General features: G+C 62.6%; 3 protein-coding genes across 9 annotated transcripts; 2 read left to right on the top strand and 1 right to left on the bottom strand.

Annotated features, from left to right (window-relative positions):
- Positions 1 to 363: 363 nt before the first annotated feature.
- Positions 364 to 5,533, top strand: LOC138731870 (perilipin-3-like). Its single transcript, XM_069878149.1, has 8 exons — positions 364 to 415; positions 1,735 to 1,787; positions 1,861 to 2,056; positions 2,439 to 2,521; positions 2,602 to 2,833; positions 3,809 to 3,996; positions 4,081 to 4,194; positions 4,899 to 5,533. Exons 1-8 carry the CDS (start codon positions 403 to 405, stop codon positions 5,313 to 5,315), a joined length of 1,296 nt encoding a protein of 431 aa, XP_069734250.1. The 5' UTR covers positions 364 to 402; the 3' UTR covers positions 5,316 to 5,533.
- A 1,533-nt stretch (positions 5,534 to 7,066) lies between these two features.
- On the top strand, positions 7,067 to 10,719 carry LOC138731872 (perilipin-3-like). Its single transcript, XM_069878153.1, has 7 exons — positions 7,067 to 7,200; positions 8,454 to 8,649; positions 8,980 to 9,062; positions 9,146 to 9,443; positions 9,579 to 9,769; positions 9,851 to 9,973; positions 10,052 to 10,719. The coding sequence occupies exons 1-7, from the start codon at positions 7,150 to 7,152 to the stop codon at positions 10,394 to 10,396; spliced, it is 1,287 nt and encodes a 428-aa protein (XP_069734254.1). The 5' UTR covers positions 7,067 to 7,149; the 3' UTR covers positions 10,397 to 10,719.
- Positions 10,720 to 12,557: 1,838 nt separating this feature from the next.
- HDGFL2 (HDGF like 2) lies at positions 12,558 to 25,240 on the bottom strand. 7 transcript variants are annotated; one of them, XM_069878065.1, is made up of 16 exons: positions 25,131 to 25,240; positions 21,285 to 21,361; positions 21,065 to 21,203; positions 19,051 to 19,230; positions 18,279 to 18,398; positions 18,046 to 18,117; positions 17,673 to 17,820; positions 17,398 to 17,473; positions 17,013 to 17,298; positions 16,203 to 16,297; positions 15,639 to 15,709; positions 15,202 to 15,272; positions 14,928 to 15,029; positions 14,626 to 14,839; positions 13,166 to 13,292; positions 12,558 to 12,968 (listed from the first exon to the last, which is right to left on the bottom strand). In XM_069878065.1, exons 1-16 carry the CDS (start codon positions 25,200 to 25,202, stop codon positions 12,893 to 12,895), a joined length of 1,926 nt encoding a protein of 641 aa, XP_069734166.1. In that variant the 5' UTR covers positions 25,203 to 25,240; the 3' UTR covers positions 12,558 to 12,892. The 7 variants fall into 7 exon arrangements, with proteins under 7 accessions (XP_069734166.1, XP_069734167.1, XP_069734171.1 ...); XM_069878066.1 differs by having other exon boundaries at positions 12,558 to 12,965; XM_069878070.1 differs by having other exon boundaries at positions 16,203 to 16,291.
- Positions 25,241 to 27,237: the final 1,997 nt, after the last annotated feature.

Here is a 27,237-nt window from a genome sequence, read left to right as displayed (position 1 = left end):
GAAGCTGGTGAGGGGGCTGGATGAGAAGAGGAGCGGCTGAGAGAGCTGGGGGTGTTTAGCCTGGAGAAGAGGAGGCTGAGGGGAGACCTCATTGCTCTCTCCAACTGCCTGAGAGGAGGTTGTGGAGAGGAGGGGGCTGGGCCCCTCTCCCCGGTAACAGGGGTTGAAGAGACCGGGGTGTCCCGGGACCCCGCGGCGCCACGTGGGAGCGCGCGTGGCCCCGCCCCAAGCCCCGCCCCTCCGCTCCCCCTCCGCCTCTCGTCGGTGATTGGCTGCGAGAGACCCCGCCCCCAGCTCTGATTGGCTGCTCGCGGGGCTCCCCGGCGCTGATTGGCTGCTCTCGGCCATGAGCCCGCGCGGCGCGGGGCGGGCACCGACCGCCACCCGGGGGCGCGACAGGGGATGCTGCAGCCCCGTGAGTACCGACCGCGGGCTAAGGGGTGGGGGGGGGGCGGGTACCGGGGGTCCCAGGCTGTGGGGAGCCCTGCGGGGGCTGGGGGGCCCTGCCTGACCTCTCCCCTCCCCCCCAACCCCGCTCCGTGAGACCCCGAGGGGAGCGCTCCCCCCGGGACCTGCTCTCCGCCACCCAAGGGGACACTTCTGGGGACCCCCGGGGACCCCCGAGGGGTCCTGCCCCAAGGACATGCCCTGCCAGGGACTCCGAGGGACCTCTCCCCCCGGGACCTGCGCTCTGTCACCCAAGGGGACACCCCAGGGACCCCCGAGGGGTCCTGCCCCAAGGACATACCCCCCCAGGGACCCCGAGGGGACCTGCCCCAAGGACATACCCCTCCAGGGAACCCGAGGGACCTCTCCCCACTACCTGCCTCTCCAGGGACCCCGAGGGGACCTCACTCCCTGGGACCTGCCCTCCGCCATCCAAGGGGTCGCTTCTGGGGACCCAGGGGCACCTGCACCCCCTGGGGGGACCCCCGAGGGGACCTGCCCCAAGAATATACCCCCCCCCAGGGACCCCGAGGGAACTCTCTCTCCGGGACCTGCTCTCCACTACCAAAGGGGCCACGTCTGGGGCCCCTGGGGGACCTGCACCCCAAGGGGACCCCCTAGGGACCCCCATGGGACTTGTCCCCCTGGGATCTGCCTCTGCTACCCAAGGGGAGTCCTCTGGGGATGCAAGGATCCTGCACCCCAAGGGGACCTCCCCCCTCCCAGAGACCCCGAGGGGACCCTCTCCCCTAGACCTGCCCTCAGCCACCTCCAGGGTCCTCTGGGACTCACCCCCGGGGGTCGGAGAGGCTGAGATGCTCCTGGGGGGGGGGCAAGGGGGGGACCGCTGGCCTCTGCCCCCCCTGCGCTGTGTCCCGGGGCTTCCCCGGCGAGGGAGGGTGCCGGGTGGCACGTCCCGACTGCTTGCGAAAGGCGAATCCAGCCCAGCGTCCGGCTGAGTCACCCAAACCCCCTCGCTGGCCCTGAAAGGGGATGGGGGAACCCAGCCCGCTGCATCCCAGCAGAGCAGGAGGTCAACCCTGACCCTAAGACCCTTCCACGCCCCCCACGACACCCCCTCGAGAGGCTGGGAGGCCTCCAGCTGCCTCCCACTCGTGTCACGAGTTCGTGGGTCTCGGCCCCCAGAGGAGCAAGGGGTACGGAGGGGTGTGGGGGGGGCTCAGCAATCCAAGGGGTCCATGACTTGATGATCCAGTGGGTCTCTTCCAACCTGGTTATTCTCTATGACACGCTCAGCCCCCCGTGATCCTTCTCTTCCCACCGCAGGCACCGCAACCATGTCAGCCGAAAACACCGTAGAGGACAGGCAGGAGGTGAAGGTGGGAGCGCAGGGCGAGCTGGGGGTCTGCGGGCATCGCTTGGGGTCCCGCTCACCCCCATCCTGCCCCGCAGAGTGTGGTGAGGCGGGTGGTCAAGCTGCCCCTGGTCAGCTCGGCTTGCGGGGCCATCTCCAGCGCCTACGCCTCCACCAAGGAGAACCATCCCTATGTCAGATCCGTCTGCGACGTCGCTGAAAAGGGGGTGAAGACGCTGACGGCGGCGGCGGCGAGCGGGGCGCAGCCCATCCTCACCAAGCTGGAGCCGCAGAGTGAGTGGGGATGGGGGGAACAGCACCCCGAGAGTTTGAGGAGCCCCAAAAACCCACCCCAGGGGAGCTCTGCGAGGAGGTGGGGTAGGAAAAAAACTATTTCATCCCCTCTGGCTTCCACCATCATCTTGGAAAAGGCTGTGGAAGCTGAGGGGGGCAGCACCTCATGAATTTTGGGGTGCTGGTAAACTGCTCCTGGCAAAGAGAAGGCAAGGCATCCAGATTTTAGACCCATCTGACTTTATGTCTCCAGTTTTCACTGTGAGTGAGTGGGGCTGGGGAGGGGGGCAGCACCCCAAGAGTCTGAGGTGCCCCAAAACCCTCCCCATGGAGCTCTCATGAGGCAGCACGATATTAAAACGATCTCTTTTCATGTCTCTAGTTTCCAGCGCCAACGAATACGCGTGCAAAGGGCTGGAGAAGCTGGAGGAGAAGCTGCCCATCCTGCAGCAGCCCCCGGAGAGGGTAACGGACCCGGAGGGACACGGGGGTTCGGATTGAGGTGAGATGCTGGAGCAAGATGTCCTTATGTTGTCCTCTCCCAGGTGGTGGCCGGGACCAGGGAGCTGGTGTCGTCGACCGTGACCGGCGCAGTGGGGCTGGCCTGCAGCGCGGTGCAGGGCGGCGTGGAGAGGACGCGCTCGGCGCTGAGCAGCAGCCTCAGCACCGTGGTGGGTTCTCGCGTGGGCCGGCTGCTGGCCACCGGGGTGGACACGGTGCTGGGAAAGTCCGATGAGCTGGTGGAGCGATACCTGCCTGGGATGGACGAGGAGCCGGGTGAGTGCTGACCACCTCCTAAATCTAGGGGGGCTCAGGCCCCCCAGGAGCCCCACCCCATTGCTCAGCACCACCTGTGCATTACTTAGAAGCATAGAATCACCTTGTTGGAAGAGACCCACCACATCATTGAGTCCAACCATTCCCATCAATCACTAACCCATGTCCCTCAGCACCTCGTCCACCCGTCCCTTAAACCGCTCCAGGGAAGGGGACTCAACCCCCTCCCTGGGCAGCCTCTGCCAGTGACCAATCACCCTTTCCATGAAAAATTTTTTCCTAATGTCCAGCCTGATCCTCCCCTGGTGGAGCTTGAGGCCATTCCCTCTCGTCCTGTCCCCTGTCCCTTGGGAGAAGAGCCCAGCTCCCTCCTCTCCACAACCTCCTTTCAGGTAGTTGTAGAGAGCAATGAGGTCTCCCCTCAGCCTCCTCTTCTCCAGGCTAAACACCCCCAGCTCTCTCAGCCGCTCCTCTTCTTCTCCAGCCCCCTCACCAGCTTCGTTGCTCTTCTCTGGACTCGCTCCAGAGCCTCAACATCCTTCTTGTGGGGAGGAGCCCAGCGTCCCCTGTGTTGGTGCCTGGGCTGCTCTGCCGTGCCACCGCTGAGCTCCACGCTGTGCCCATGGCCACCAGGATGGGGACTGTCCCCAAAGCCAGGGAGCTCAGCGTGGTGGTGGCTGAACTCTCACCTGGAAACCAGAAGGCAAATATAGCCCTGTGCCACCCGCCCTGGGTATTTATAGCTCGGCACGGGGCAGCAGTGGGCAGAGCTGACCCCGTGTCACAGCAGAGGTGACCGCGGTGGCCACCTGGCTTTGTGGTGACCCCTTCACATGACCTGGTGGCCAAACATGCCGTGAACATGTCCCCACGACGGGGTGTGGAGCACAGGGGTCCCATCTCGGCGCTGGGGGCTGGATGCTCTGGTGCCTGGCAGGGGATGCACCGGTCCAGCCACACAGTTGTCACCCCCAGGTCCTGCAGCGGGTGTCGAGGTGGCCTCAGTGGATCAGAGGAGACGGTGGGACAGCTACTTTGTCCGTGTGGGCTCGCTCTCAGCCAAGCTGCGGCACCGCGCCCTGCGGCGCTCGCTGGGTGAGCTGCAGCGGGCACGGCACAGCGCCCAGCAGCTCCTGGCCCAGCTCCATCGCATTTTCGAGCTGGTAAGGATGCGACGGGGACCCTGCCAGCCCTGTGCCAACCCGGCACGCCCCGGCGTGCTCCCAGCTCGCTGACCCTTTCTCCAGATTGAGCAGGGACGGCGCGGGGTGGATGGGTCCCTGCACAGCGCCCGGCAGCATCTGCACCGCATGTGGCTGGAGTGGAGCCAGCAGGATGCTGTCCCCATGGAGGAGAGCAAGGTACGGGGCACGGGGGCCGTGGGGACCCCAGGGGGCTGCGCCCATGGAGGACACGGGGAGCTGTGTCCTTAGAGCTGGGGGGGTTTAGCTGGAGAAGAGGAGGCTGAGGGGAGACCTCATTGCTCTCTGCAACTCCCTGAGAGGAGGTTGTGGAGAGGAGGGAGCCGGTCTCTTCTCCCAAGGGACAGGGGACAGGACGAGAGGGAATGGCCTCAAGCTCCACCAGGGGAGGTTCAGGCTGGACATTAGGAGGAAATTTTTCACAGAAAGGGTGATTGGTCCCTGGCAGAGGCTGCCCAGGGAGGGGGTTGAGTCCCCTTCCCTGGAGGGGTTTAAGGGACGGGTGGACGAGGTGCTGAGGGACATGGGTTAGTGATTGATGGGAATGATTGGATTCAGCGATCCCATGGGTCTCTTCCAACCTGATTCTATGATTCTGAATTTCTTCACTATGAGATTATTGAGGCCCTGGAACAGGGTAACTTGCTTCCCCATCCCTGGAAGTGTCCAAGGCCAGGTTGGATGGGGCTGATGCAGTGGGAGGTGTCCCTGCGCATGGCAGGGGGGTTGGAACTGGATCATCTTTAAGGACCCCTCCAACCCAAACTATTATGACCCTGAGGTGCAGGGGGGGGTCTGAGCCAGGCTGGACAGGGGAGAGAATTGCCCCCCAGAGCTGTCGCTGCCCTCTGACTCTCTTGCAGGTGGAGCCGCGGACGTTGGCCATGCTGCACGGGCTCCTGCGCCAGCTCCGCGCCGCCTGCGCCCGCCTGGCCGCCGGTGCCCGATCTTTCCCCGGCAGCGTTCAGGAGACGGCGGGACACGTCCGGCACGGCGTGGAGGGCGTGCAGGCTTCCCTCTCCCACGCCCACTCCTTCCACGACCTGTCGGGTTCGGTGCTGGCGCAGAGCCGCGCGAGGGTGACGCGGACGCAGCTGAGCATCGATGAGCTGCTGGAGTACGTGGGGCAGCACGCGCCCCTGCCCTGGCTGCTGGGACCCTTCGCCCCGGCGCTGGTGGAGTATCCCGAGGATGTCCCCGTCGAGATGGCCAAGTGGGAAGGTTGCGTCACCGTCGGGGGGTCGCACCGGGTGCCGGCGCCCTCGCGGCTCTGCAGCTGAGCTCGGGGAGCAGCCGTGACCCCCATCGCCGCGGGGACCCGGTGACGATGGACTCGGAGATCCGGCGCGGGACCCTGGGTGCTGCAGCGTTTGGGGAGGGAGGGGATGGTGTCCATCCCACCCATGGTGTCCCCAAGCCGAGGAAGCGTCGGGATTTGTTGCCTTAATGATTTCAATGTGCTTTAACCAGGAAGAAAACAACTTTTTAGGCCTTAAAATGCCTCACAGCCCATAGCGCCGGCTTAAAAACCACCTCCTCGGGGTGACCACCTCGGGGTGGGCTCTGCAGGGTGCAGGAGGGGATGGAGCTGGGGTGGGGGGTCACCTCTCAGGGAGGGGGTTGTTTCGGGGGTGTCGGGGCGGCTGGACTGTGAACCGCGGCCGTGTGGCACTGAACTTCGGTCCCGGTTATTGCCGCTGCGGGGCTGGGTGTCCCCGATATCGCGAGCGCAGCGTGGCCACAGCACCCAGCAGGTGGGTCCCCAGCGAACCCACTGGGACCAGTCCAACATTGCCACTGGGGCAGGTCAGGGGGACACACAGGAGGGGGGTTTGGGGGTGTCGGGGCGTGATGTGCCCCGGTGGGTTGGTGCTGGGGGGGTCATTGCAGCCCAGTCCCAAGGGATCCAGTCCTTGGGAGCAAGGGAGCCCCATCCCACTGGGAAGCTGGTCCTGGGAGGGGGGGGTGGGGGGTCACTATCCTGGGGGGATCGGTGCAGATTGATCCCGGGGATCCTGTCCCAGGGATGGATGGAGGTCGGTCCCGGAGGGGTCGGTGCATCCCGGTCCCGGGGGATTCAGTGGATCCCGTCCCGGGTGGGGGTCGGTCCCGAGGGATTTGGTGCATCCTGGACCCGGTGGATCCCGTCCCGGGGGGATTCCGTGGATCCAGTCCCGGGGCGATGGGGGGTGTCGGTACCGGGGGATTCGATGTTCCTGGCCCCGGTGGATCCCGTCCTGGGGCGGTTGGTCCATCCTGGTCCCGGTGGATCCCGTCCCGGGAGGGGGGCAGGGGGTCGATCCCGGGGGATTCGGTGCATCCCGGTCCTGGTGGATCCGGTCCCCGGGGATCCTGTCCTGGGGGATTCGGTGCATCCCGTCCCCGGGGATCCCGTCCCAAGGGAATCGGTGCTCCCGGTCCCGGGGGGTGTCGCTACCGGGGGATTCGGTGCATCCCGGTCCCGATGGAGCTGGTCCGGGGGGGGATTCGGTGGATCCCATCCTGGGGAGGGCTGGGGGGTCGGTACCGGGGGGTTCGGTGCATCCCAGCCTCGGGTTTGGGGAGGTGGGGGGGGGATGGGGTTCAGTGCATCCCGGTCCCGGTGGAGCTGGTCCGGGGGGGGATTCGATGGATCCCGTCCTGGGGAGGGCTGGGGGGTCGGTACCGGGGGGTTCGGTGCATCCTGGCCCCGGGGATCCCGTCCCGGGAGGGTTGGGGGGTCGGTACCGGGGGATTCGGTGCATCCCGGTCCCGGTGGAGCCGGTCCGGGAGGGTTGGGGGGTCGGTACATCCCAGCCTCGGGTTTGGGGGAGGGGATGGGGTTCAGTGCATCCCGGTCCCGGTGCATCCCGACCGGGGCCGGTGGGGGGGGTGTCCCCGGTGCCGGGGTCGGTGCTCCCGGTCCCCCCCCGGGGCGGCCCCTGCGGGCGGCTCCCGGTCACGGGGCCCCCGTCTATAAAAGGCGGCGGGGAGCGAGCTGGGAGCGCTCGGAGATCTCCGTGCGAGGAGAGGGGGACGCGCACACCCCCCACCCACACCCCCTCGGGCATCCCCTGTGCCTCGGGGAGCAGCATCAGCCCCCGCCAACCCCCCCCCCTCGCCCCCAGCCCCAGCATGGCCACCGGCGACCCCGGCAGCGAGCAGCGCAAGGCGGAGGAGCCGCAGGTCGGTATGGGGCGAGGGGTGGGGTGGAGGGTCCTTGGAGCACCCCAAGTCCCTCCTTGAGGGTCCCCCACCCCGCTGAGAAGTGAGGCTCCATCCCCACCAACTCACCCCAGGTCAGCGTGGGGTGAGGGGCACTCAGCATTGGGGTGGGGTGGTGGGTCCTAGGAGCACCCCAAATCCCTCCTTGGGGGTCCCTCACCCTGTTAAGAAATGGGGCTCCATCACCCCCAACTCACCGTGGAGCAAGGGGTTGCCCAGCCTTTGGGTGGGGTGATAGCTCCTCAGAGAACCCCAAATTCCTCCTTGGGGGACCCAACCCCATTGAGAAGTGGGGCTCTTCCACCCCCAACTCACCCCAGGTCAGCATGGAGCAAGGGTTGCCCAGCCTTGGGGTGGGGTGGTGGGTCCTAGGAGCACCCCAAATCCCTCCTTGGGGGTCCCTCACCCTGATAAGAAGTGGGGCTCCATCACCCCCAACTCACCGTGGAGCAAGGGGTTGCCCAGCCTTTGGGTGGGGTGATAGCTCCTCAGAGAACCCCAAATTCCTCCTTGAGGGTCCCCCACCCCTTTGAGAAGTGGGGCTCCATCACCTCCAACTCACCCCAGGTCAGTGTGGAGCAAGGTTTGCTCAGCCTTGGGGTGGGGTGTTAGCTCCTCAGAGAACCCCAAATCCCTCCTTGGGGGTCCCCCACTCCGTTGAGAAGTTGGGCTCCATCACCCCCAACTCACCCCAGGTCAGCGTGGAGCAAGGGTTGCCCAGCTTTTGATTGGGGTGGTGGGTCCTCAGAGAACCCCAAATCCCTCCTTGGGGGACCCAACCCTGTTGAGAAGAGGGGTTCCATCACCCCCAACTCACCCCAGGTCAGCGTGGAGCAAGGGGTGCCCAGCCTTGGGGTGAGGTGGTGGGTCCTTGGGGAACCCCAAATCCCTCCTTGGGGGTCCCTCACCCTGTTAAGAAGTTGGGCTCCATCACTCCCCAAGTCACTGTGGAGCAAGGAGGTGCCCAGCCTTTGAGTGGGGTGTTAGCTCCTCAGAGAACCCCAAATCCCTCCTTGGGGGACCCCAACCCCATTGAGAAGTGGGGTTCCATCACCCCATCTCATCCCAGGTCAATGTGGGTCAAGGGCTGCCCAGCTTTTGAGTGGGGTGGTGGGTCCTCCGAGAACCCCAAAGCTCTCCTTGGGGGTCCCCCACCCTGTGAAGAAGTTGAGCTCCTTCCCCCCCATCTCACCCGGACCCCTTGGTGCCCTCAGAGCCTCGGGACGCGCGTGGTCAACCTGCCGCTGGTCAGCTCTGCGTACGGCATGGTGTCCACCGCCTACGCCTCCACCAAGGAGAGTCACCCCTACGTCAAATCCGTCTGCGACGTCGCTGAAAAGGGGGTGAAGACGCTGACGGCGGCGGCGGTGAGCGGGGCGCAGCCCATCCTCACCAAGCTGGAGCCGCAGAGTGAGTGGGGATGGGGGGAGGCAGCACCCCGAGAGTTTGGGGGGCTCAAAAACCCATCCCAGGGGAGCTCTAGAAAAAACTATTTGAAAAAAACTTTGATAGAAATGGTTGGACGCGATGATCCGGTGGGTCTCTTCCAACCTGGTTATTCTATGGTTCTATGATTCTATTTTATCATCTCTGGCTTCCACCATCATCAAATATACTTGGAAAGGGCTGTGGAAGCTGAGGGGGCAGCACCTCATGAATTTTGGGGTGCTCTAAAACTGCTCCTAGGAAAGATAAGGCGAGGCATCCAGATTTTAGACCCATCTGATTTTATGTCTCCAGTTTCCACGGCCAACGAATACGCCTGCAAGGGGCTGGATAAGCTGGAGGAGAAGCTGCCCATCCTGCAGCAGCCCACGGAGAAGGTAGCGTGGTGGGGTGGGTGCAAACATACCCAAGATCCCCCCTCCGGCACCGCTTAACGGAGGATTTTCTGCTCCCCATCCAGCTCATCTCAGACACCAAGCAGCTGGTGACGTCCACGGTGACGGGGGCCAAGGATGTCCTGACCAGCACCGTGGCCGGGGCCAAGGACGCGGTGACCAGCCGGGTGACGGGTGTGATGGACATGACCAAAGGGGCCGTGCAGGGCAGCGTGGAGCTGACCAAGTCGGCCGTGAGCAGCGGCGTCAACACCGTCATGGGCTCCACCGTGGGCCAGATGGTGGCCAGCGGGGTGGGCTCCGTGCTGGACAAGTCAGAGGAGCTGGTGGACCATTACCTGCCCATGACCGATGAGGAGCTGGGTAAGGAGCTGATCGCGACCCCCTCGGAGACGCACCCTGGGGGTTCCCTTGGAGGGGGGTGGATGGAGCCGGGGCAGGGCGATGCTGGCTCTTTGTGGGGCTGGTGGGGCCACCTCGGCAGCTCTTCTTCCGCAGCCAAGCTGGCCACGGCTGTAGAGGGCTTCGAAACGGAGCAGCAGAAGCAGGAGCAGAGCTACTTCGTGCGCCTGGGCTCCCTCTCGGCCAAGCTGCAGCGCCGAGCCCTCCAGCACTCGCTCGGCAAGCTGCAGAGCGCCCGCCGCAGCAGCCAGGACGTCCTGGCCCAGCTCCAGCGCACCCTCGACCTGGTAGGACCCATCCCCACGTCCCCCTGTGCCGTCCTGAGGCTGTGGGAGGACATCTATACCAAGCTCTGCCTCTCCCTGCAGGTGGAGAACCTCAAGCAGGGCATGGACCAGAAGCTGCAGGGAGGGCAGGAGAAGCTGCAGCAGATGTGGCTGGAGTGGAGCAAGAAGCAACCTGGTGGTGATAAGGACCTGGTGCCTCCTGCGGTAGGTGGCGAGCAGGGGGGGGTCTCTGGGGTCTTCTGGTGTCGTTGTCCCGCTGATCACCCCCTTGTCCCCCCCCAGGCGGTGGAATCGGGTGCCCTGGCGCTGCTGCAGGGCTTGACGCAGCAGCTGCAGAGCTCCTGCCAGCCCTTGGTCTCCAGCCTCCAGGGTCTCCCCGCTGGCATCCAGGAGAAAGCAGGGCAGGTCCGGCACAACGTGGAGGAGCTCCGGGCGGCCCTCACCTCCGCCACCTCCCTCCAGGAGGTGACGAGCGGCGCGCTGGCCCGAGCCCGTGCCCACGCCGCCAAAGCCCGGCAGCTGATGGACGAGCTGGTGGAGCACGTGGCTCACAACACGCCCCTGACCTGGCTGGTGGGACCCTTCACCCCCTCAGGCCAGCACCTCGCGGAGCTGGAGATGGAGTAGCATCTTCTGGCTGGTGGGATGATGGTCGTGTCCCACCCAACCCAACCCCCAAGTCTCCGTTGCAGCATTTACTAACCCCTACCTGGCCCACCTTGCCCATAACCTCAGTGCCTGCCTAACAGGGACCTCTCCTCCCAGCTCTGTGCCTTGTCACCCACGCCAGGGGGGTGCAGCGACGTGCCTTGGTTCCCCCCAGTGCCTGTTGGGGTCTCCTCCACCCCCTGGCTGGATCCCCCCATGTCCCCTGGTCCTTGGTGCCTTTAAGCTCCTGGTCTTGTAGGGTCAGAAATGGCTTGTGAAGCAATAAACTCTGGTTCATTTTGCGTGGGCCTGAGGCTTTGTCTGAGGGGAGCGGGTGGTCAGGGGACCAGGGTGGCATCAGAGTCACCGTGGCTGCATCCCACCCCAAGCAGGAGCTTGGGAGGAGCCGGTGGCTGGAGGAGCAACCTCCTGGGCTTGGGGCTTCTGAGGTATTTGCTGGAGGAGACAGCAGTGGCATCTTGGCTTGGATCAGACACGGTGTGGCCAGCAGGACCAGGGAGGTTCTTCTCCCTCTGGACTCGGCACTGGGGAGACCGCTCCTCGAATCCTGGGGTCAGTTCTGGGCCCCTCACCACAAGAAGGATGTTGAGGCTCTGGAGCGAGTCCAGAGAAGAGCAACAAAGCTGGTGAGGGGGCTGGAGAAGAAGAGGAGCGGCTGAGAGAGCTGGGGGTGTTTAGCCTGGAGAAGAGGAGGCTGAGGGGAGACCTCATTGCTCTCTCCAACTCCCTGAGAGGAGGTTGTGGAGAGGAGGGAGCTGGGCTCTTCTCCCAAGGGACAGGGGACAGGACGAGAGGGAATGGCCTCAAGCTCTGCCAGGGGAGGTTCAGGCTGGACATTAGGAAAAAAAATTTTCACAGAAAGGGTCATTGGGCAGTGTCAGAGGCTGCCCAGGGAGGGGGTTGAGTCCCCTTCCCTGGAGGGGTTTAAGGGACGGGTGGACGAGGTGCTGAGGGACATGGGTTAGTGATTGATGGGAATGGTTGGACTCGATGATCCAGTGGGTCCTTTCCAACCTGGTGGTTCTCTGATTCTATGAATACGAGGTGGCCCTGGCCTGGGCAGCAACACCCTGCGCTGCACCCCAAGTTCCAGCCACCACGGCTGCTTCCCTGGGCTGGGCAAGGCGCTGAAACCCTCTCTGTGCCTTGGTGCGATTCCATCCCCGCTCGCTGCCATCTGTGATGCTGAGAGCTGCAGCAGGAGGGACTTTGAGGTAGGGTGGGGGGCAGCGGAGGGATGGAGCTCTCTCCAGCAAAGGATCCGAGGCAAAGACCCAACACAAACCCCTTGCTGGGTGCAGGGCTCAACCCTCCCCTCAAGAGGGGTGATCAGGGCTGCCCCCCCCTCCCCAGCACCCGCCTTGCTCAATCTCTCCTCCGCCTCCCACTTCCCGGCAGCTGGGCACGAGACATGCCAGGGTTTTGGTTTTGGGGGTGTATTTGGGTTTTGTTTACGGAGGGACGGAGCGTGAAATCAGCCTCGGGAAGAAAAAAATAACCCTCTCCCCAGGGCAGAGTTATAGCAACAGCAGAGTCGGGGCATCCTCCCTCTTGCCACGGCCCAAACACGAAGGCGAGGACACAGCGGCTGGTTGAGCTGGGAACATCTTTATTTTACACGTACAAAAGCTTCAGATCCTTGCAAAAGAGCAGACAGACAGACAAAGATGCTGCCCAGCACAAGGCAGGGTGCTGCCACAGTTCAGTCCCTCCCTGGGGAAGTTAGGAGAGAATATACATTTTTTTTTTTTTACTCTGTTTTGACCCAAAAGCTGGTGCCCAGCCCTGCTGCCTCCCTAGAGCTGAGGGACCTGGCTCCAGCAGCCACATCTGGTCGGAGAGGAAAATAATGTGGGGAACAGGGCTGGGAGAAGCCCTCGTGTCCAAGGCAGAGCCCAGCAGCTGGAAAATCACGTAGGAAGCAGCCTGGGGGGCTGCCCCGCTCCCCTCGCCAGGGCACAGCAGGGACAGGGACACCCAGGGGTGCCCAGCCCTGGCTTCCAGGGCAGAGGGAAGGCTGGGGGGGGGACATGCGGGGTGTTTTCCAGTCCCAAGGACGAGCTCCTGCCCTCCCCTCGTCACAGTCAGCGATGTCTCAAGAAACAGACACTAGGGCTCCTTGCGTTTTTCATTAAAAAAACCCTTTATATTCATTTCATGGCGGTTGAAATCACAAGAAATTAGGTGGGAGGGGAAAACAAACAAAAAAAAAAAAATCAACAAAACAAATGAGAACAAAAAAAAAAAAAAAAAAAAGAGGGGACAAATACAGACACCCAGCAGAGCCCCCCCACCCCGCCGCTCGGTGCTTCCACAGGGCTGGGGCACAGGACAAGACCTAGGACATCAGCTACTGTGTGACTTGGTGAAGTAACACAAGCAGGGGACAAGGCAGAGGCTGCTCTCCCTTCCCAGCCCCTCCACCTCCTCCTTCTCCAGGCAGGAGCCGCTTCCTCAGCTCTCCTCCACGTCCTCCACAGCCTCTGGCTCCCCGCGAGCCCGCTCGGCCTTGGGATAGTCCTGCACGCTGCTGGGGGAGAGCAGAGGCATCTCGGTGAGCGACTCCTGCCTCCCCCGGCTCGCAGCAGCCCCGCTCCCACGCCCAAGGCGCCTTCACCAGCTGGGAAAAACCCAACACAAGCCGTGAGATCACCCGCCACCCCCGTGGGAGCCCAGCTGGCACCCAGGGAGCTCGCGAGCCCCCGGCTCTGCCCCTCGCACGCTCACTTGTTGTTGTGGGTCTCCTCGGCAGACAGCTCTGGCTCGCCAGCTCCCTGCCCTTGGCTTTTGTCCTTGTCCTCTGTGCCTTCTGCTTTTTGGGACAGCGATTCACCATTCACAGGACCCGACAAGTCTAAAGAGAACAGAGAGAAGCTGAGAAGGTCTCGTCCACCCTGACCCACCATGGGCTGGACAAGCCCAGGACCAGCGGCCACAGGTTGTCCTCATCCACGCAAGGGACACCCAGCTGAGACCACAGGGACCCCTGTAGCTAGAAAAGACTCCATCCCCCGAGCCCAGATAAAGGCACCAGAGTGGATTTTCCCCACCAGCCCCTCAGGGAAGGCTCTTGGAACATCCCCAGGATGTTCTGAGGCAGCCCCAGTTTCAAAGGTGGAAGAACCCAGTCAGCAGCTGCCTGCGCAAGAGCCGAAGGCAGCGTCCAAGGGCGTCTCCGCATTCCTCCATCTCCCCCGTGCTTTGGACCCGCGCTCAAGCTGGCAGCAAGGAGCCGTCCTGGGCCAAAAACCAGCCCAGAGGCGCCCAGAGGCAGGGCATGGGCGTCAAGGTTTGCCCTCTGCTCTCACTGCCACGAGCATCTGCTGTTCGGTCCTTTCCCACTCTTGGCACTCAAGACTGGAGGTGTCACGCGTGGCTGCCAGTCCCCTCCACCACCACGGTCAAGGATCACCCTTGAAAGCTGCCTGGAGGAGAGGGACCTGGGGGTGCTGGTTGACAGCGGCTGAACATGAGCCAGCAGTGGCCCAGGGGGCCAAGAAGGCCAATGGCATCTTGGCTTGGATCAGAAACAGCGTGACCAGCAGGGCCAGGGAGGTTCTTCTCCCTCTGGACTCGGCACTGGTGAGACCGCTCCTCGAATCCTGGGGTCAGTTCTGGGCCCCTCAGCACAAGAAGGATGTTGAGGCTCTGGAGCGAGTCCAGAGAAGAGCAACGAAGCTGGTGAGGGGGCTGGAGAAGAAGAGGAGCGGCTGAGAGAGCTGGGGGTGTTTAGCCTGGAGAAGAGGAGGCTGAGGGGAGACCTCATTGCTCTCTGCAACTCCCTGAAAGGAGGTTGTGGAGAGAAGGGAGCTGGGCTCTTCTCCCAAGGGACAGGGGACAGGATGAGAGGGAATGGCCTCAAGCTCCACCAGGGGAGGGTCAGGATGGACATTAGGAAAAAATTTTTCACGAAAAGGGCTGCCCAGGGAGGGGGTTGAGTCCCCTTCCCTGGAGGGGTTTAAGGGACGGGTGGACGAGGTGCTGAGGGGCATGTTTAGTATTTGATAGGAATGGTTGGACTCAATGATCCAGTGGGTCTTTTCCAACCTGGTGATTCTATGATTCTATGATTGTTCATGTCCCTGGTCCCCAGTGGGACGTGCCATGCCCTGAGAAGGGCCCCAGGATCGCTACGTGCCTGGGCAGAGCGAACAGGGAACCACCCTGAGACATGCAGGGAGCATTACCGGCATTCGTCTCCTCTTCCCTCTTCTCATTCCGTGTCTCCCCTCCTGACAGCTTCTCCTGGCCCTTCTCCGCCTCCCCCTTGTCCTTCTCAGGCCCGGCTTTGTTGGCTTTCTGGATCGCCTCCATCTTTGGTCCCAGCACACGTGACTTCAACCGGGTGTAGACCTCAGCAGCTTTCTCCATCACGTCCTTGTTTGCTTTATAGCGACGGATCTGCACCAGAAAGAGAGAGGAGGGATGTCCCCTCAGAGCTGGGGCAGCCCAAGCAGGCTCCCCGCTCCCTCCAGGCCCTCTGCGCTACCTTTTTCAGCGTAGCCACCACATCGGTGTGCTTCTGCAGGATGTGAGAGGTGACCTGGAGCGTGCCCAGCTCCTCCAGCGCATTCAGACACCGCTTGATGTCCTGCAAGGATAACACCGAGATCAGAAGCTGCCTGGAAGTCCTTCTGCGGGGAGGAGCACAAACTGGGAGTTGGGGGGATCTCCAACTACCAAACCGTTGTCGTTTATTTTGGCCAAGCTCTGGACCCCGGGGCTGAGGCGACAATGAGCCTGGTTGACCTCTGGACACTCACCGGGTTGTCCACCTTCAGGGCAAACTTGATCTCGCTGTGAAGTTTCTGAAGTTTCTCTTCGACTGTGGGTTCTGGAGCAGCAAGAGAGACAGGCCAAGGCATCAGACTGCTGGAGGAGCGCACGGCCCTGCCTGGAGCCCGGGACCTCATCCCAGCAAGGGTTTGGTTCCCTCCTGAATCTCTTGATTCAGGAGGCCCCGGGGGCCTCTCTGAAGAGGACAGGTTGCGGTGGACCAAGATGGAACGGGATGTATCTAGGGAAGCTCACTGTCTCTGCACACCCTGTAAATACTTCCCAACATGATGCTCGGCCCACAGCAATGCTGGGAAGGGCCCTGGGGGAAAGATCTCTTCCTAGCCTCAGGATGGGGGAACCAACTCGGGATCCCTTCTCTCCCTCTCCTCCCTTCTGCGATGGCAAGAAGTGGTGCGCTCACCTTTTTTCTTCTCCATCCTCCTTTCAGGGATCAGGTCAGATTTCTTCCGGCCTCGTTCCGCTTTCAAAGGTCTGTGGGAGGAAAGGGAGAGAGGGAAGATCATTCAGGTGAAAAGCCCTGCTCGCCGCTGGGCTAACAAGGGCAAGAGCACATTCCCCCCAGCCTGTCTGATGCTGTGAGCCAGACAGCAGAGCCCAGCCACACTCCAGACACGCTTCCACACAGATCTCCCTGCTCACAGGCAACAGGAGCCCTGAGACAGCAGCTCCCCCACGCCCCAGCTTCCTGGGACTGCAGGGCCAAAGCCCCAAAGCGACCCCAGGACCTTCCCCTGTGAGATGGAAAACACCAGGGAAGCTCAGCCTGGTGCTCTGACACCTTCTCCATCCCCTTCAGCTCCAGGAGATGAGAAGGGAGGAAACAGTCCAGCCCCTCCACGGGTGCTGCTGGTGCAGGGGAGCCCCCTCCCCACTCCAGGGTGACATCCAGGGAGGGCTGAGCAGCAGAGGAACGGCCCCGTCCCCAGAGAAAGAAAGCATCAATGCAGAGAGAGGAAATGCTGACTTGTTCCGTGGTTTCTCCTCTGCTCGGCCCCTCTTCTCCTTCTGATTTGGTTTCCTTGACAACTCGGAGGGCTGCTTCTTCGCTGGCTTCTTTACCTTGGAGGAGAGAACAATGCAGGCGAGAGCGGCAGAGCCCTCCCCGCTGCAGGAGGGAGACGGAGCCGCAGCCGGGCACGATCCAGTAACGCAAGCAGCCAGCACCCACCCCACCAGTGCTGGGCGTCCGTGTGGGAGCAGGGCTGTACCCCACAGGGGAGGAAAAAAGGACTCAGGTTGCAGCAGAGCGAAGCACTGCTCCAAAAGTAACTCTCCTGGTACCTCGAGGGGCCCATTCAGCCTGCAGAGGCCGGCAGGCAGAAGCACGCGCCCTTCTAGACCTCAGGATCTTTGGGCTGCTCTCCTGGCTCCCCCTCCACAGGGGAGAACTTGCCAGACTAAAAGGGGGACCTCATTTCTGACCACAAGCAGCACGGTTCCTGCGAGCCCCCCGCAACCCTTCCCTCTGCTTCGGCCGAATCCAGCTGATGCTCCCCCAGGGAGGGCAGCGGAGCAAACCCAGTGACTGTGGTGGGAAGGAAAGGATCTTGGTGGTGAGAGACCTGCAACCAGGTGGGGTGTTCAGAGCCAAGAGCTCCCACAGGCAAGGCTTGGATGTGCCTTGGGACAAAACCCTTCCCAGTGCTGCGTGGGCAACCCCAGGGTAATGCAAGCCCAAGACAGCTGGTCCCTGCCACTGCTGGAGGTCCCTGCTGACCTCGCCTGAAAGGATGGTGTGTCTGTCTGTCCCCAGCTCCCCAGGCTCTACACTCACCTCTTTCTCCAGCTCCAGTTCAGAGTCCGAGGAGGATGGGGCTTTGCCCCGACCTTTCCGGCCCTTTTTGGCCACTTCATCCTCTGCGCTGCTATCCAAGTCCGAGTGCACCTCCTCACCCTTCTCTGCTTTCTCCTTCCTCTTCTCTTTCTCCTCCTTCTCCTGCTCCCGGAGTCGACGGATCTCTTCCTCCTGCTCCCTCTTCCTCTTCTCTTCCAGCTCCCGCCGTCGTTCTTCATCCCGCCTCTTCCACTCGCTGATGCGATCCACATCGCTATCGCTATCGCTGCGAAGGACAGAGCAAGCTCAGACACCATGTGCAGAGGGACAGCAGAGGACCCTTCCAGCTCAGCCCCGAGAGTGACCGTATCCCCGTGGACCTCACCTGTCGCTGCTGGAGCTGGTCGGGACGCGCTCCAGCTTCGGCTTCCTGCCACGGGGCTTGGGAGGGGGTTTCTCCGCTGCAAGACAATGGGGAGAAGCTCAGCAGGAGCTCTGGCTGCCCCTCTGTTAAAACAGCCCCAAATCGGGGGTTTAGGGACGGGCTGGGAGTTGTCCACAGCAGAAGGGGACCCCAAAGCCTCAGGGGACTCCAGCCTCCCAAGCTCTCCCGTCCCCCGAGGAAGCCAGCAGTGGTGGAAGAAGCTCCCTTGGTGTTACCTGGCTTCCGGCCCCGTGGAGCCTTCTTCACAGACACGTCCGAGTCTGAATCAGAGTTGGAGTCCGACTTGGTCATATCCACAGTCACGTTTCCCATTTCTGAATCTGAGTCCACTTTGGAGTCGGAGTCGGAGCCGGACTCCACTTTCTGCAGGCACAAAGCAGAGCTGGACTGGGGGGTAGCGATGGCTCAGCAACGTGCCCCGAAACACAGCAGCACAGGGCACCATGGGGTCACCGAGGCATCAACGAGGTCTCTCCCAGCACTACACCTACATCCAGCCCACGGCAGAGCCCTGCCACCCCTGCTCCCCCCTCCAGCAGCACAGACCCCAGACTCCTTGCCAGCTTCCACAGACGAGGGGTCTTTTACCTTCTTCTTCCTCCCTGCTGCCGGCATCCTCCGGGGAGCCCTGGCCACTGGCTTCTTCTCGGGAGTGAAATCCTGAAGGAAAACAGAGATGAAGAAATGGGGTACGGTCTCATGATGTTTTCACAAGCCACTCAAGTTTCCTCAAGCCATCACCTCTGCAGACGACGACAGTCTCCCTGCAGCCCTCACCGCCCTGCCAGCCCCCACGCAAGCGTATCCCAAAACCCTCTCACCTGATCGCTGTTTTTTTCTGACTCGGAAGACGATTCCGAGTTCTCCTCTTCTGTCATGGAGGGGCTGCCCTGATCCAGGTCACTGGACGATTTCCGAGGCCGTTTTGCCACCGGCATCTGCTGTGCAAGAAGCCAAGCAGTGAGAGAAGCTCATCACATCTCCACCCACCACAGAGAGACAATGCAGGCTGGGAAGGGGCTTTGCCCAACTCTTCCCAACTGGCTCTGCAAGAGCAGCCATGTGCTCTCAGAAAAGCTGTACAGCTCCTGAAACCACCCCAAGACTCGACCATCCCACCGTCTCAAACCCAACAGGAGATAACATCAAGGCCCTCAAACATACACTGAACCCCATTTCTCACTGGAGAACCCAGAGGAAGTTGGTTTCTTTGCCACCGCTGGCCGGGGTGGATTTCATAGAATCATAGAATCACCAGGTTGGAAAAGACCCATCGGATCATCAAGTCCAACCATCCCTATCAAACACTAAACCACGTCCCTCAGCACCTCGTCCACCCGTCCCTTAAACCCCTCCAGGGAAGGGGACTCAACCCCCTCCCTGGGCAGCCTCGGACAGGGACCAATGACCCTTTCCGTGAAATATTTTTTCGTAATGTTCAGCCTAAACCTCCCCTGGTGGAGCTTGAGCCCGTTCCCTCTCGTCCTGTCCCCTGTCCCTTGGGAGAAGAGCCCAGCTCCCTCCTCTCCAAAACCTCTGGACCAGGCCACCCTCCTGTCCCCTCTGAGTGGCACCACCTCAACCCACACTCACTTTCATAGGCAGCGATTTTCGCTTAAGCCCGCTGTGGTCACTGCCTAGATCCGAATCCTCATCACTTTCCATTTTCTCTGTGGTGACGGCAGCCATGGGAGCGTCTTCCTCATCGTCGCCTGCGTCGCTTCCCCCCATCGGGTCATTCTCGGGAACGTCGCTGTCTGAGGAGCTCACAGGCTAAAGACAGCGGAGACGAGAGTTGTGTTATCGCCACGAGGGGCTTGTGGAGTATCAGGGGCGGGGGGGGGCAGAGGAAAAGGGGCACAAAAGGGTGACAAGCGAAGGGTGGCAGCGCCAAGCAGGGGTGTTCGTGCAGAGGAGCGTGGGGCAACCTCCCCTCCCAGCACAGAACCCTGCGGCGTGGCTCTGGGGCAGAGGGACAACGTGACCAGCCCTTCAGCGAGGACGCTCAGCTCACCTTCTAATTCCCCTGCAAGCCCTTCCCAAATCCCCTCACACACCACCAGCAACGCTTTCCCTCTGGATCCCCCAGCTCAGCTTCCACCGGCTGCTGCCGCTTCGCTCCCCTCTCTCCCCATCCTCACGCTCTGCTGAAGACCCCTGGACAAGCCCCAGCGTGAGAGCCCCTCGTGGGGGAGCAGACCCCAGCCCTCCTCTGCTCTAACGGCGCCAGACAAGCAGGGTTTGGATGTCTCAGCTCAACCTCTCCTCCAGCATCAGGGAACGGCCGTTATCCTCTGGTGGGCTGGCCACAAGTCCTCAATGTGCACCAGGCCTTTTCTTTCCTCAGATGGCTTCACCCCCAGCTGAAAGGTCCGCATGAGGAGTCCAGTGTGGCAGCCACCGCTCTTCTCAGTTGTGACGTCCTGCATCCTCTCCCCTCACTCCCACGTCGGGAAGGTCTCCTGGCTTCTCGCTCATAGGTTCCTCATGCAAAGACACTGCACTCAAGGGGTTTCCCAGAGCCGGGATTCTTCCAGTGCTGGAGCCTTGCTCCTGGAAAGCCTCTCCTTGTCCTTTGTTCCCGGCAACTCGCTTTGTTTATGTCTCAAAACCAAAAGAAGATCTCTACTTGAGCCTCTTCTTCTGCTCCTCCAGGCATTTTGGCTGCAAGATGCTGTTGATGCTGGTGAACCCTCAGCCTTGCTGAGGCCATTGGCATCGGCTCAGTCATAGAATCATAGAATCACCAGGTTGGAAAAGACCCACCAGGTCATCGCTGTCACAGCAAGCCCTTCACCAACAGGTTTCTTACCACTGCTGGTAAGTCTCCAGACAAAGCAGGTGCTGCTTCCCTCACCATCTCCAAGCTCCCACCCAATAAGCTGAAGTCCTCCAGGTTTCCAAGCATCTCCACGCTCTCACCTTACGCTACGCCTGTGGTCTTGGGTCCAACCATCTCCCGCAGCTACTCAAACCACTGCTGAGCTCGCCTACCGCCAGACCACCTCGAACTCGTAGCTCACCTTAAAACACCTTCCTTCCTCTGCCTCTTCAGACCAACTGCCTATGAAGCTGCTTTGGACGGCTTCTTTGAAGATCACTATACAATAAATTGTATCACACAATTACGGTTACAAAACGCCCACGCAAGCAACTGACAGCAAAGAGCCATCTCCCGGCCTGCTCCGAAGCCCGCGGAAGGAGAAACCCAGAAGCTTTTGACTCAGGACCTCAGAAACGGATGAAGAGGAGAAGTGCCCACCAGTCCACGTGCAGGGAAAAGCAAGCCTCAAGTTCTCGCTCTGACAACAAAATCCTCCCTGGTTTTGGCTAAACAGCACAAAGCGCGGCCCTGATTGCACCTCGAAGACGGGTAAAGGCATCTGCTTCCAGAAGAGGTGGAGGAGGAGGGCCAGCTCCCTCAGGAAGAGAGAGGGTAGGGAAGGGAAGCTACTTCAACCCTGAGAAAGCCGATCTGCAAGCTTGGAAGCGTGTAGGCACCGTAGCAATGAGAAGCAAAAGCAAAAGGAGGAGAGCGACTCGGAGAAAAGGAGAGGTGGAGGGGCCGTATCCTCGCTGCCCCCTGCCACGCGAGGCCCGCACTCACCGGAGGGGCACTGTAACTGGCGTGAGGGTTGTTCTGGATTTCCCACAATCCCTCGTTGAAGCCTTTTCTCTTGTTTGGTTTCCCATATTTGTCTTTATATTTCTCATAAAGGAAGAGATCTTTAGGGCCCAAGAAGGCACTGGAGAGAAACAAAGCAGAGGTGAGTCCGGAGCAGAGGCAGCAGGGCAAAGCCCAGAGAGGGGAGTGAGGCAGCGCTTACGTCTCGTGGGTGCCGAAGAAGAAGATGGGGTACTTGTTCGGTGGGGGTTTCACAGCACCATCCGCGATGTCATCGATCTGAAAGGAAACCCAAAGCAGGAGGTGGTCAGAGAGAGCGGCTTGAGCACGTCCTCTGCAAGGCACGTCAGCCCCGGCTAGCAGCGTCGGCCTCTGGCACCCGCACCCGCTGGGAGGCAAGCACAGCAAGAAAGCACCTAGATGGAGACTTTGCTAAGCACAAGAGTCCTACTGCGGCGTCAAGGCCCAGCGAAGGATCTCTAGAAGAGTAACAGAAGGGATTCGGCACGGATGCTCTACGGCTACAGCTCAGCGTGAGGTCATCTCTCCACCGCCGGGCTCAACGCCCAGGGAAAAGCGGGCCCTGTGCTACTCCCCAGAGATCCACCACCCGAGCGAAGCCCCCTCCAGCCTGGGGTGGAGGACGACTGCTCCCACGGGGCGGCCTGAGGGTCCTTCCTGGCTGGAGACCGGCCGCAGGACAAGCCCCGCTGCCAGCGGAACACGCGGGTCACCCCGGCCACCCCGTCTTCTTGCCACGCGCCGGCTCCAGCGCCCGTCTGTCTGCTCCACGTGGTCTGGGCTGCGGGCAGAGGCGCAGGTGGGAGCCTCAGCGTGTGCAGGGGCTGCCCCGTGTGCTGGGGAGTCTTCAAGGCAGGGGAAGCCTTCCCCAAAAAAAGCAAGCGAGCTAAAGCAGGAGGGGTTGCAGACGGCGGGAGTGCGAGGGCTCTCCTGGAAGGACCAAGTCCTCTTGGCACCAGGGCAGCCACGACAGTGCCCCAGGACGGCAGGGACGGCATCCTAGATCTCACGGTGTTGGTGCAGCCAAGCATCGTTGTCTCCGGCACCCTGAGCCTCCCCAGGACCTGCTGGCCCGATCCCACACGGTTTCCACCTGCCAGTCTCTTCCCATCAGACACCTTCGGCAGACGAACCTGCCTCACCTCAGCCCCTGACGGTAACCGTCGCAGACCCTGTCTGAGCCTCCGAGCCGCCCCGCGCTTCCCTGGCGAGCACACCCTGCTCTTCCAGGTCTCCTCCAGGCACCACAACACCATCACTCAGCCGGCAGGAACCATCGTCCCCCATCACCACGCACGTTCCACCACCCCATCCGCACCCCTGAACTGCGTCGCCACCCCCCCAAGTCCTGCTCCTCGCTCAGCTGCAGCCCCCCGGCACGCGCCACACCGAGGTTTTATCCCCACCGTGTGTCTCCCCAACACAGCCCTGGATCCTGGCTCCGTTCCCATCGCAGCAGGGGAAGAGAGGGTGGTGATGTCCGGGGTGGGAGCTGGAAGGGGAATGGGGGTCTCTGGAGGGTAAGGATGGAGGCTGGAGGGCAGGACCCCTGCAGGGCACTGGGCTCTGCGGGACTCTGCCCCAGGGTCAGGGTGCACAGAGGACTTTTTGGAGCATCAGAGTCCTCGGGTGCAGCAGGACAGGGGGTGGCAGGGGTCGCCCCAGCAGGAGAGAGGGTCCCCAGGTCAGGGGTCCTGGGGGGTGATTGATGCAGGGTTGAGGCCATCCTGGTGTGGAATCCCATCACCACGTGGGTCGGGCGCCTGGGTCGGGCGCCAGTGCGAGTCCCCATTCCGGTGTAGGGTCCCTATCACCATGAGATTGGGGAGGCCCTGGAACAGGTTGTCCAGGGAATCTGTGGCTGCCCCATCCCTGGAGGGGTTCAAGGGCAGGTTGGATGGGCCTCAGGCAGCCTGATCCAGTGGGAGGTGTCCCTGCCCACGGCAGGGGTGGAACTGGATGATCTTTAGTCCCTTCCAACTCAAACTATTCCGTTTCTATGATCTCAGTGCAGGTTCCCATCCCAACACCAGGTCCTCATCCCAGTGTGGGTCCCCATCCCGGTGCAGGGTCCCCATCCCGGTGCAGGGTCCCATCACCATGGGGGTCTCCATCCCAACACCAGGTCCTCATACGCTGTGCTGGTCAGGAGCTGGTGCAGGTCCCCATCCCAACACCAGGTCCCCATCCTCCCGCACGTCAGGAGTCGGTGTGGGGTCCCATCACCGTGCGAGTCGCCATCCCAACACCAGGTCCCCATCACTGTGGGGGTCTCCATTCCAACACCAGGTCCCCATCATCGTGGGGGTCAGGAGCTGGTGCAGGTCCCCAACCCAACACCAGGTCCTCATCCCATTGTGGGTTCCCCATCCCAGTGTGGGTCCCCATCCCAACACCGGGTCCCCATCTCCTTGCAGGTCAGGAGTTGGTGCAGGGTTCCCATCACTGTGCGGGTCCCCAACCCAACATCAGGTCCTCATCCAGCTGTGGGGTCCCCATGCCAGTGCAGGGTCCCCAACCCAACACCAAGCCCTCGTTCTCTTGCAGGTCAGGAGCCGGTGGGGGCCCCCATCACCATGTGGGTCCCCATCCCAACACCAGGTCCCCATCACCGTGTGGGTCAGGAGCTGGCGCAGGTCCCCATTCCAACACCAGGTCCTCATCCTGGTGTGGGTTCCCCATCCCAGTGTGGGTCCCCATCTCCTTGCAGGTCAGAAGTTGCTGCAGGGTCCCCATCACTGTGTGGGTCCCCATTCCGGTGTGGGCTCCACATCCCAACACCAGGTCCCCATCACCGTGGGGATCAGGAGCTGGTGCAGGGTCCCCATCACCGTGTGGGTCCCCATCCCAACACAGGGTCCCCATCACCGTGCGGGTCAGGAGCTGGTGCGGGGTCCCCATCACCGTGTGGGTCCTCATCCCAACACCAGGTCCCCATCACCGTGTGGGTCCCCATCCCGGTGTGGGCTCCCCATTCCAACACCAGGTCCTCATCTCCTTGCAGGTCAGGAGCTGGTGGGGGCCCCCATCACCATGTGGGTCCCCATCCCAACACCAGGTCCCCATCACTGTGCGGGTCAGGAGCTGGTGCAGGGTCCCCATCACCATGTGGGTCCCCATCCCAGCACCAGGTCCCCATCACCGTGATAGTCAGGAGCTGGCGCAGGTCCCCATTCCAACACCAGGTCCTCATCCCGGTGTGGGTCCCCATTCTGGTGTGGGTCCCCATCCCAACACCGGGTCCCCATCTCCTTGCAGGTCACGAGTTGGTGCAGGGTCCCCATCACCGTGTGGGTCCCCATCCCAACACCAGGTCCCCATCACTGTGCAGGTCAGGAGCTGGTGCGGGGTCCCCATCACCGTGTGGGTCCTCATCCCAACACCAGGTCCCCATCACCATGTGGGTCCCCCTTCCAACACCAGGTCCCCATCACTGTGTGGGGTCTCCATCCCAACACCAGGTCCCCATCACCGCATGGGTCCCCATTCCAACACCAGGTCCCCATCACCGTGCGGGTCAGGAGCTGGTGAAGGGTCCCCATCACTGTGTGGGTCCCCATCACCATGTGGGTCCCCATCCCAACACCAGGTCCCCATCACCATGTGGGTCCCCATCCTGGTGTGGGCTCCCCATCCCAACACCAGGTCCCCATCACCGTGATAGTGAGGAGCTGGTGCAGGTCCCCATCCCAACACCAGGTCCTCATCCTGCTGCGGATCCCCCATCCCGGTGCGGGTCCCCATCCCAACACCAGGTCCTCATCCCGGTGTGGGTCCCCATCTCCTTGCAGGTCAGGAGCTGGTGCGGGGTCCCCATCCCGGTGCGGGTTCCCCATCCCGGTGCGGGTCCCCATCCCAACAGCGGGTCCCCATCCCGGTGCGGGGTCCCCATCCCGGTGCGGGTCCCCATCCCAACAGCGGGTCCCCATCCCGGTGCGGGTCAGGAGCCGCTGCGGGTCCCCACCCGGGCAGCGGGTCCCCCGCGTCCCCGTCCCTTGGGGCGCCCCCGCGGCGCTGCGGGTCTCACCCGGGCCGGCCAGTGCGGGTAGCCCTTCATCTTGGCGAAGACGAGGTCCCCGGGCTTGAAGCTGTGCGGCATGGCGGCCGCGGGCGGGCAGGCCCAGCCGGGGCGGCTCCGGGGCGGCCGAGCAGGATGTCCCGCCCCCCCCCCGCCCGTTGGGCCCGCGGCCCGCCGCTCCCGGGCCTCCGCCAATGGGGAGAGGGCATGGGGATGGGGATGGGGATGGGGATGGGGATGGGGATGGGGGAGAGGGAGAGGGGATGGGGGAGAGGGGAGGGGGGATGGGGAGAGGGCGTTTGGGATGGGGGGAGAGGGGGTTTGGGGAGAGGGGATGGGGAGAGAGTGGGATGGGGGAGAGGGGGTTTGGGATGGAGGAGAGGGCATGGGGGAGAGGGGGTTTGGGATGGGGGGAGGGAATGGGGGAGAGGGGGTTTAGGGAGAGGGGATGGGGGAGAGGGGGTTTGGGATGGGGGGAGGGAATGGGGGAGAGGGGGTTTGGGGAGAGGGGATGGGGGGAGAGGGGGTTTGGGATGGGGGGAGAGGTGATGGGGGAGAGGGGGTTTGGGATGGAGGAGAGGGAGTTTGGAGAGAGGGGATGGGGAGAGGGGGTTTGGGATGGGGGGAGAGGGGGTTTGGGATGGAGGAGAGGGGGTTTGGGGAGAGGGGATGGGGGAGAGGGGGTTTGGGATGGGGGAGAGGGGATGGGGAGAGGGGGTTTGGGATGGGGGAGAGGGAGTTTGGGGAGAGGGGATGAGGGAGAGGGGGTTTGGGATGGGGGAGAGGGGATGGGGGAGAGGGGGTTTGGGATGGGGGAGAGGGGATGGGGGAGAGGGGGTTTGGGATGGAGGAGAGGGAGTTTGGAGAGAGGGGATGGGGGAGAGGGGGTTTGGGATGGGGGAGAGGGAGTTTGGAGAGAGGGGATGGGGAGAGGGGGTTTGGGATGGGGGAAAGGGGATGGGGGAGAGGGGGTTTGGGATGGGGGAGAGGGAGTTTGGAGAGAGGGGATGGGGAGAGGGGGTTTGGGATAGGGGGAGAGGAGGTTTGGGATGGAGGAGAGGGGGTTTGGGGAGAGGGGATGGGGGAGAGGGGGTTTGGGATGGGGGGAGAGGGGATGGGGGAGAGGGGGTTTGGGATGGGGGAGAGGGAGTTTGGAGAGAGGGGATGGGGAGAGGGGGTTTGGGATGGGGGGAGAGGAGGTTTGGGATGGAGGAGAGGGGGTTTGGGGAGAGGGGATGGGGGAGAGGGGGTTTGGGATGGGGGAGAGGAGGTTTGGGATGGGGGAGAGGGGATGGGGGAGAGGGGATGGGGGAGAGGGAGTTTGGGATGGAGGAGAGGGAGTTTGGAGAGAGGGGATGGGGAGAGGGGGTTTGGGATGGGGGGAGAGGAGGTTTGGGATGGGGGAGAGGGGATGGGGGAGAGGGGGTTTGGGATGGAGGAGAGGGAGTTTGGAGAGAGGGGATGGGGAGAGGGGGTTTGGGATGGAGGAGAGGGGGTTTGGGGAGAGGGGATGGGGGAGAGGGGGTTTGGGATGGGGGAGAGGGGATGGGGGAGAGGGGGTTTGGGATGGGGGAGAGGGAGTTTGGGGAGAGGGGGTTTGGGATGGAGGAGAGGGGATGAGGGAGGGGGGATGAGGGAGAGGGGGTGTGGGGAGAGGGGAGGATGCAGGATGGGGGAGAGGGGATTTGGGGAGAGGATGCGGGGAAAGGAGAAGGGATGGAGGGAGAGAGGATTTGGGATGGAGGGAGAGGGGACGGAGGGAGAGGGGATGAGGGGTTGTGGGGAGAGGGGGTGGGGGAAGAGGGGATGAGGGGTTGTGGGGAGAGGGGATGAGGGAAGAGTGGATTTGGGATGGAGGGAGGGGGATGGGGGAGAGGGGATGGGGGAGAAGAGAGGGGATGGGGGAAAGGGAAGGGATGGGGAGAGGGAAAGGGATTGTGGAGAGGGGATTGGGGTAGAGGGGAGGTGGGATGGGGAGAGGGAAAGGGATTGTGGAGAGGGGATTGGGGTAGAGGGGAGGTGGGATGGGGAGAGGGGAGACGGGATCAGGGAGAAGGTGTTGGGGAGAGGGGATGCAGGATCAGGGAGAGGGGATGCAGGATCAGGGAGAGGGGAT

The sequence above is a fragment of the Phaenicophaeus curvirostris genome, chromosome 28 (genome assembly GCF_032191515.1).
Source record: "Phaenicophaeus curvirostris isolate KB17595 chromosome 28, BPBGC_Pcur_1.0, whole genome shotgun sequence".
Classification (NCBI taxonomy): domain Eukaryota; kingdom Metazoa; phylum Chordata; class Aves; order Cuculiformes; family Cuculidae; genus Phaenicophaeus; species Phaenicophaeus curvirostris.
Note: the sequence above shows the minus strand (reverse complement) of the source record. Positions and strands in the feature narration are given on the sequence as shown.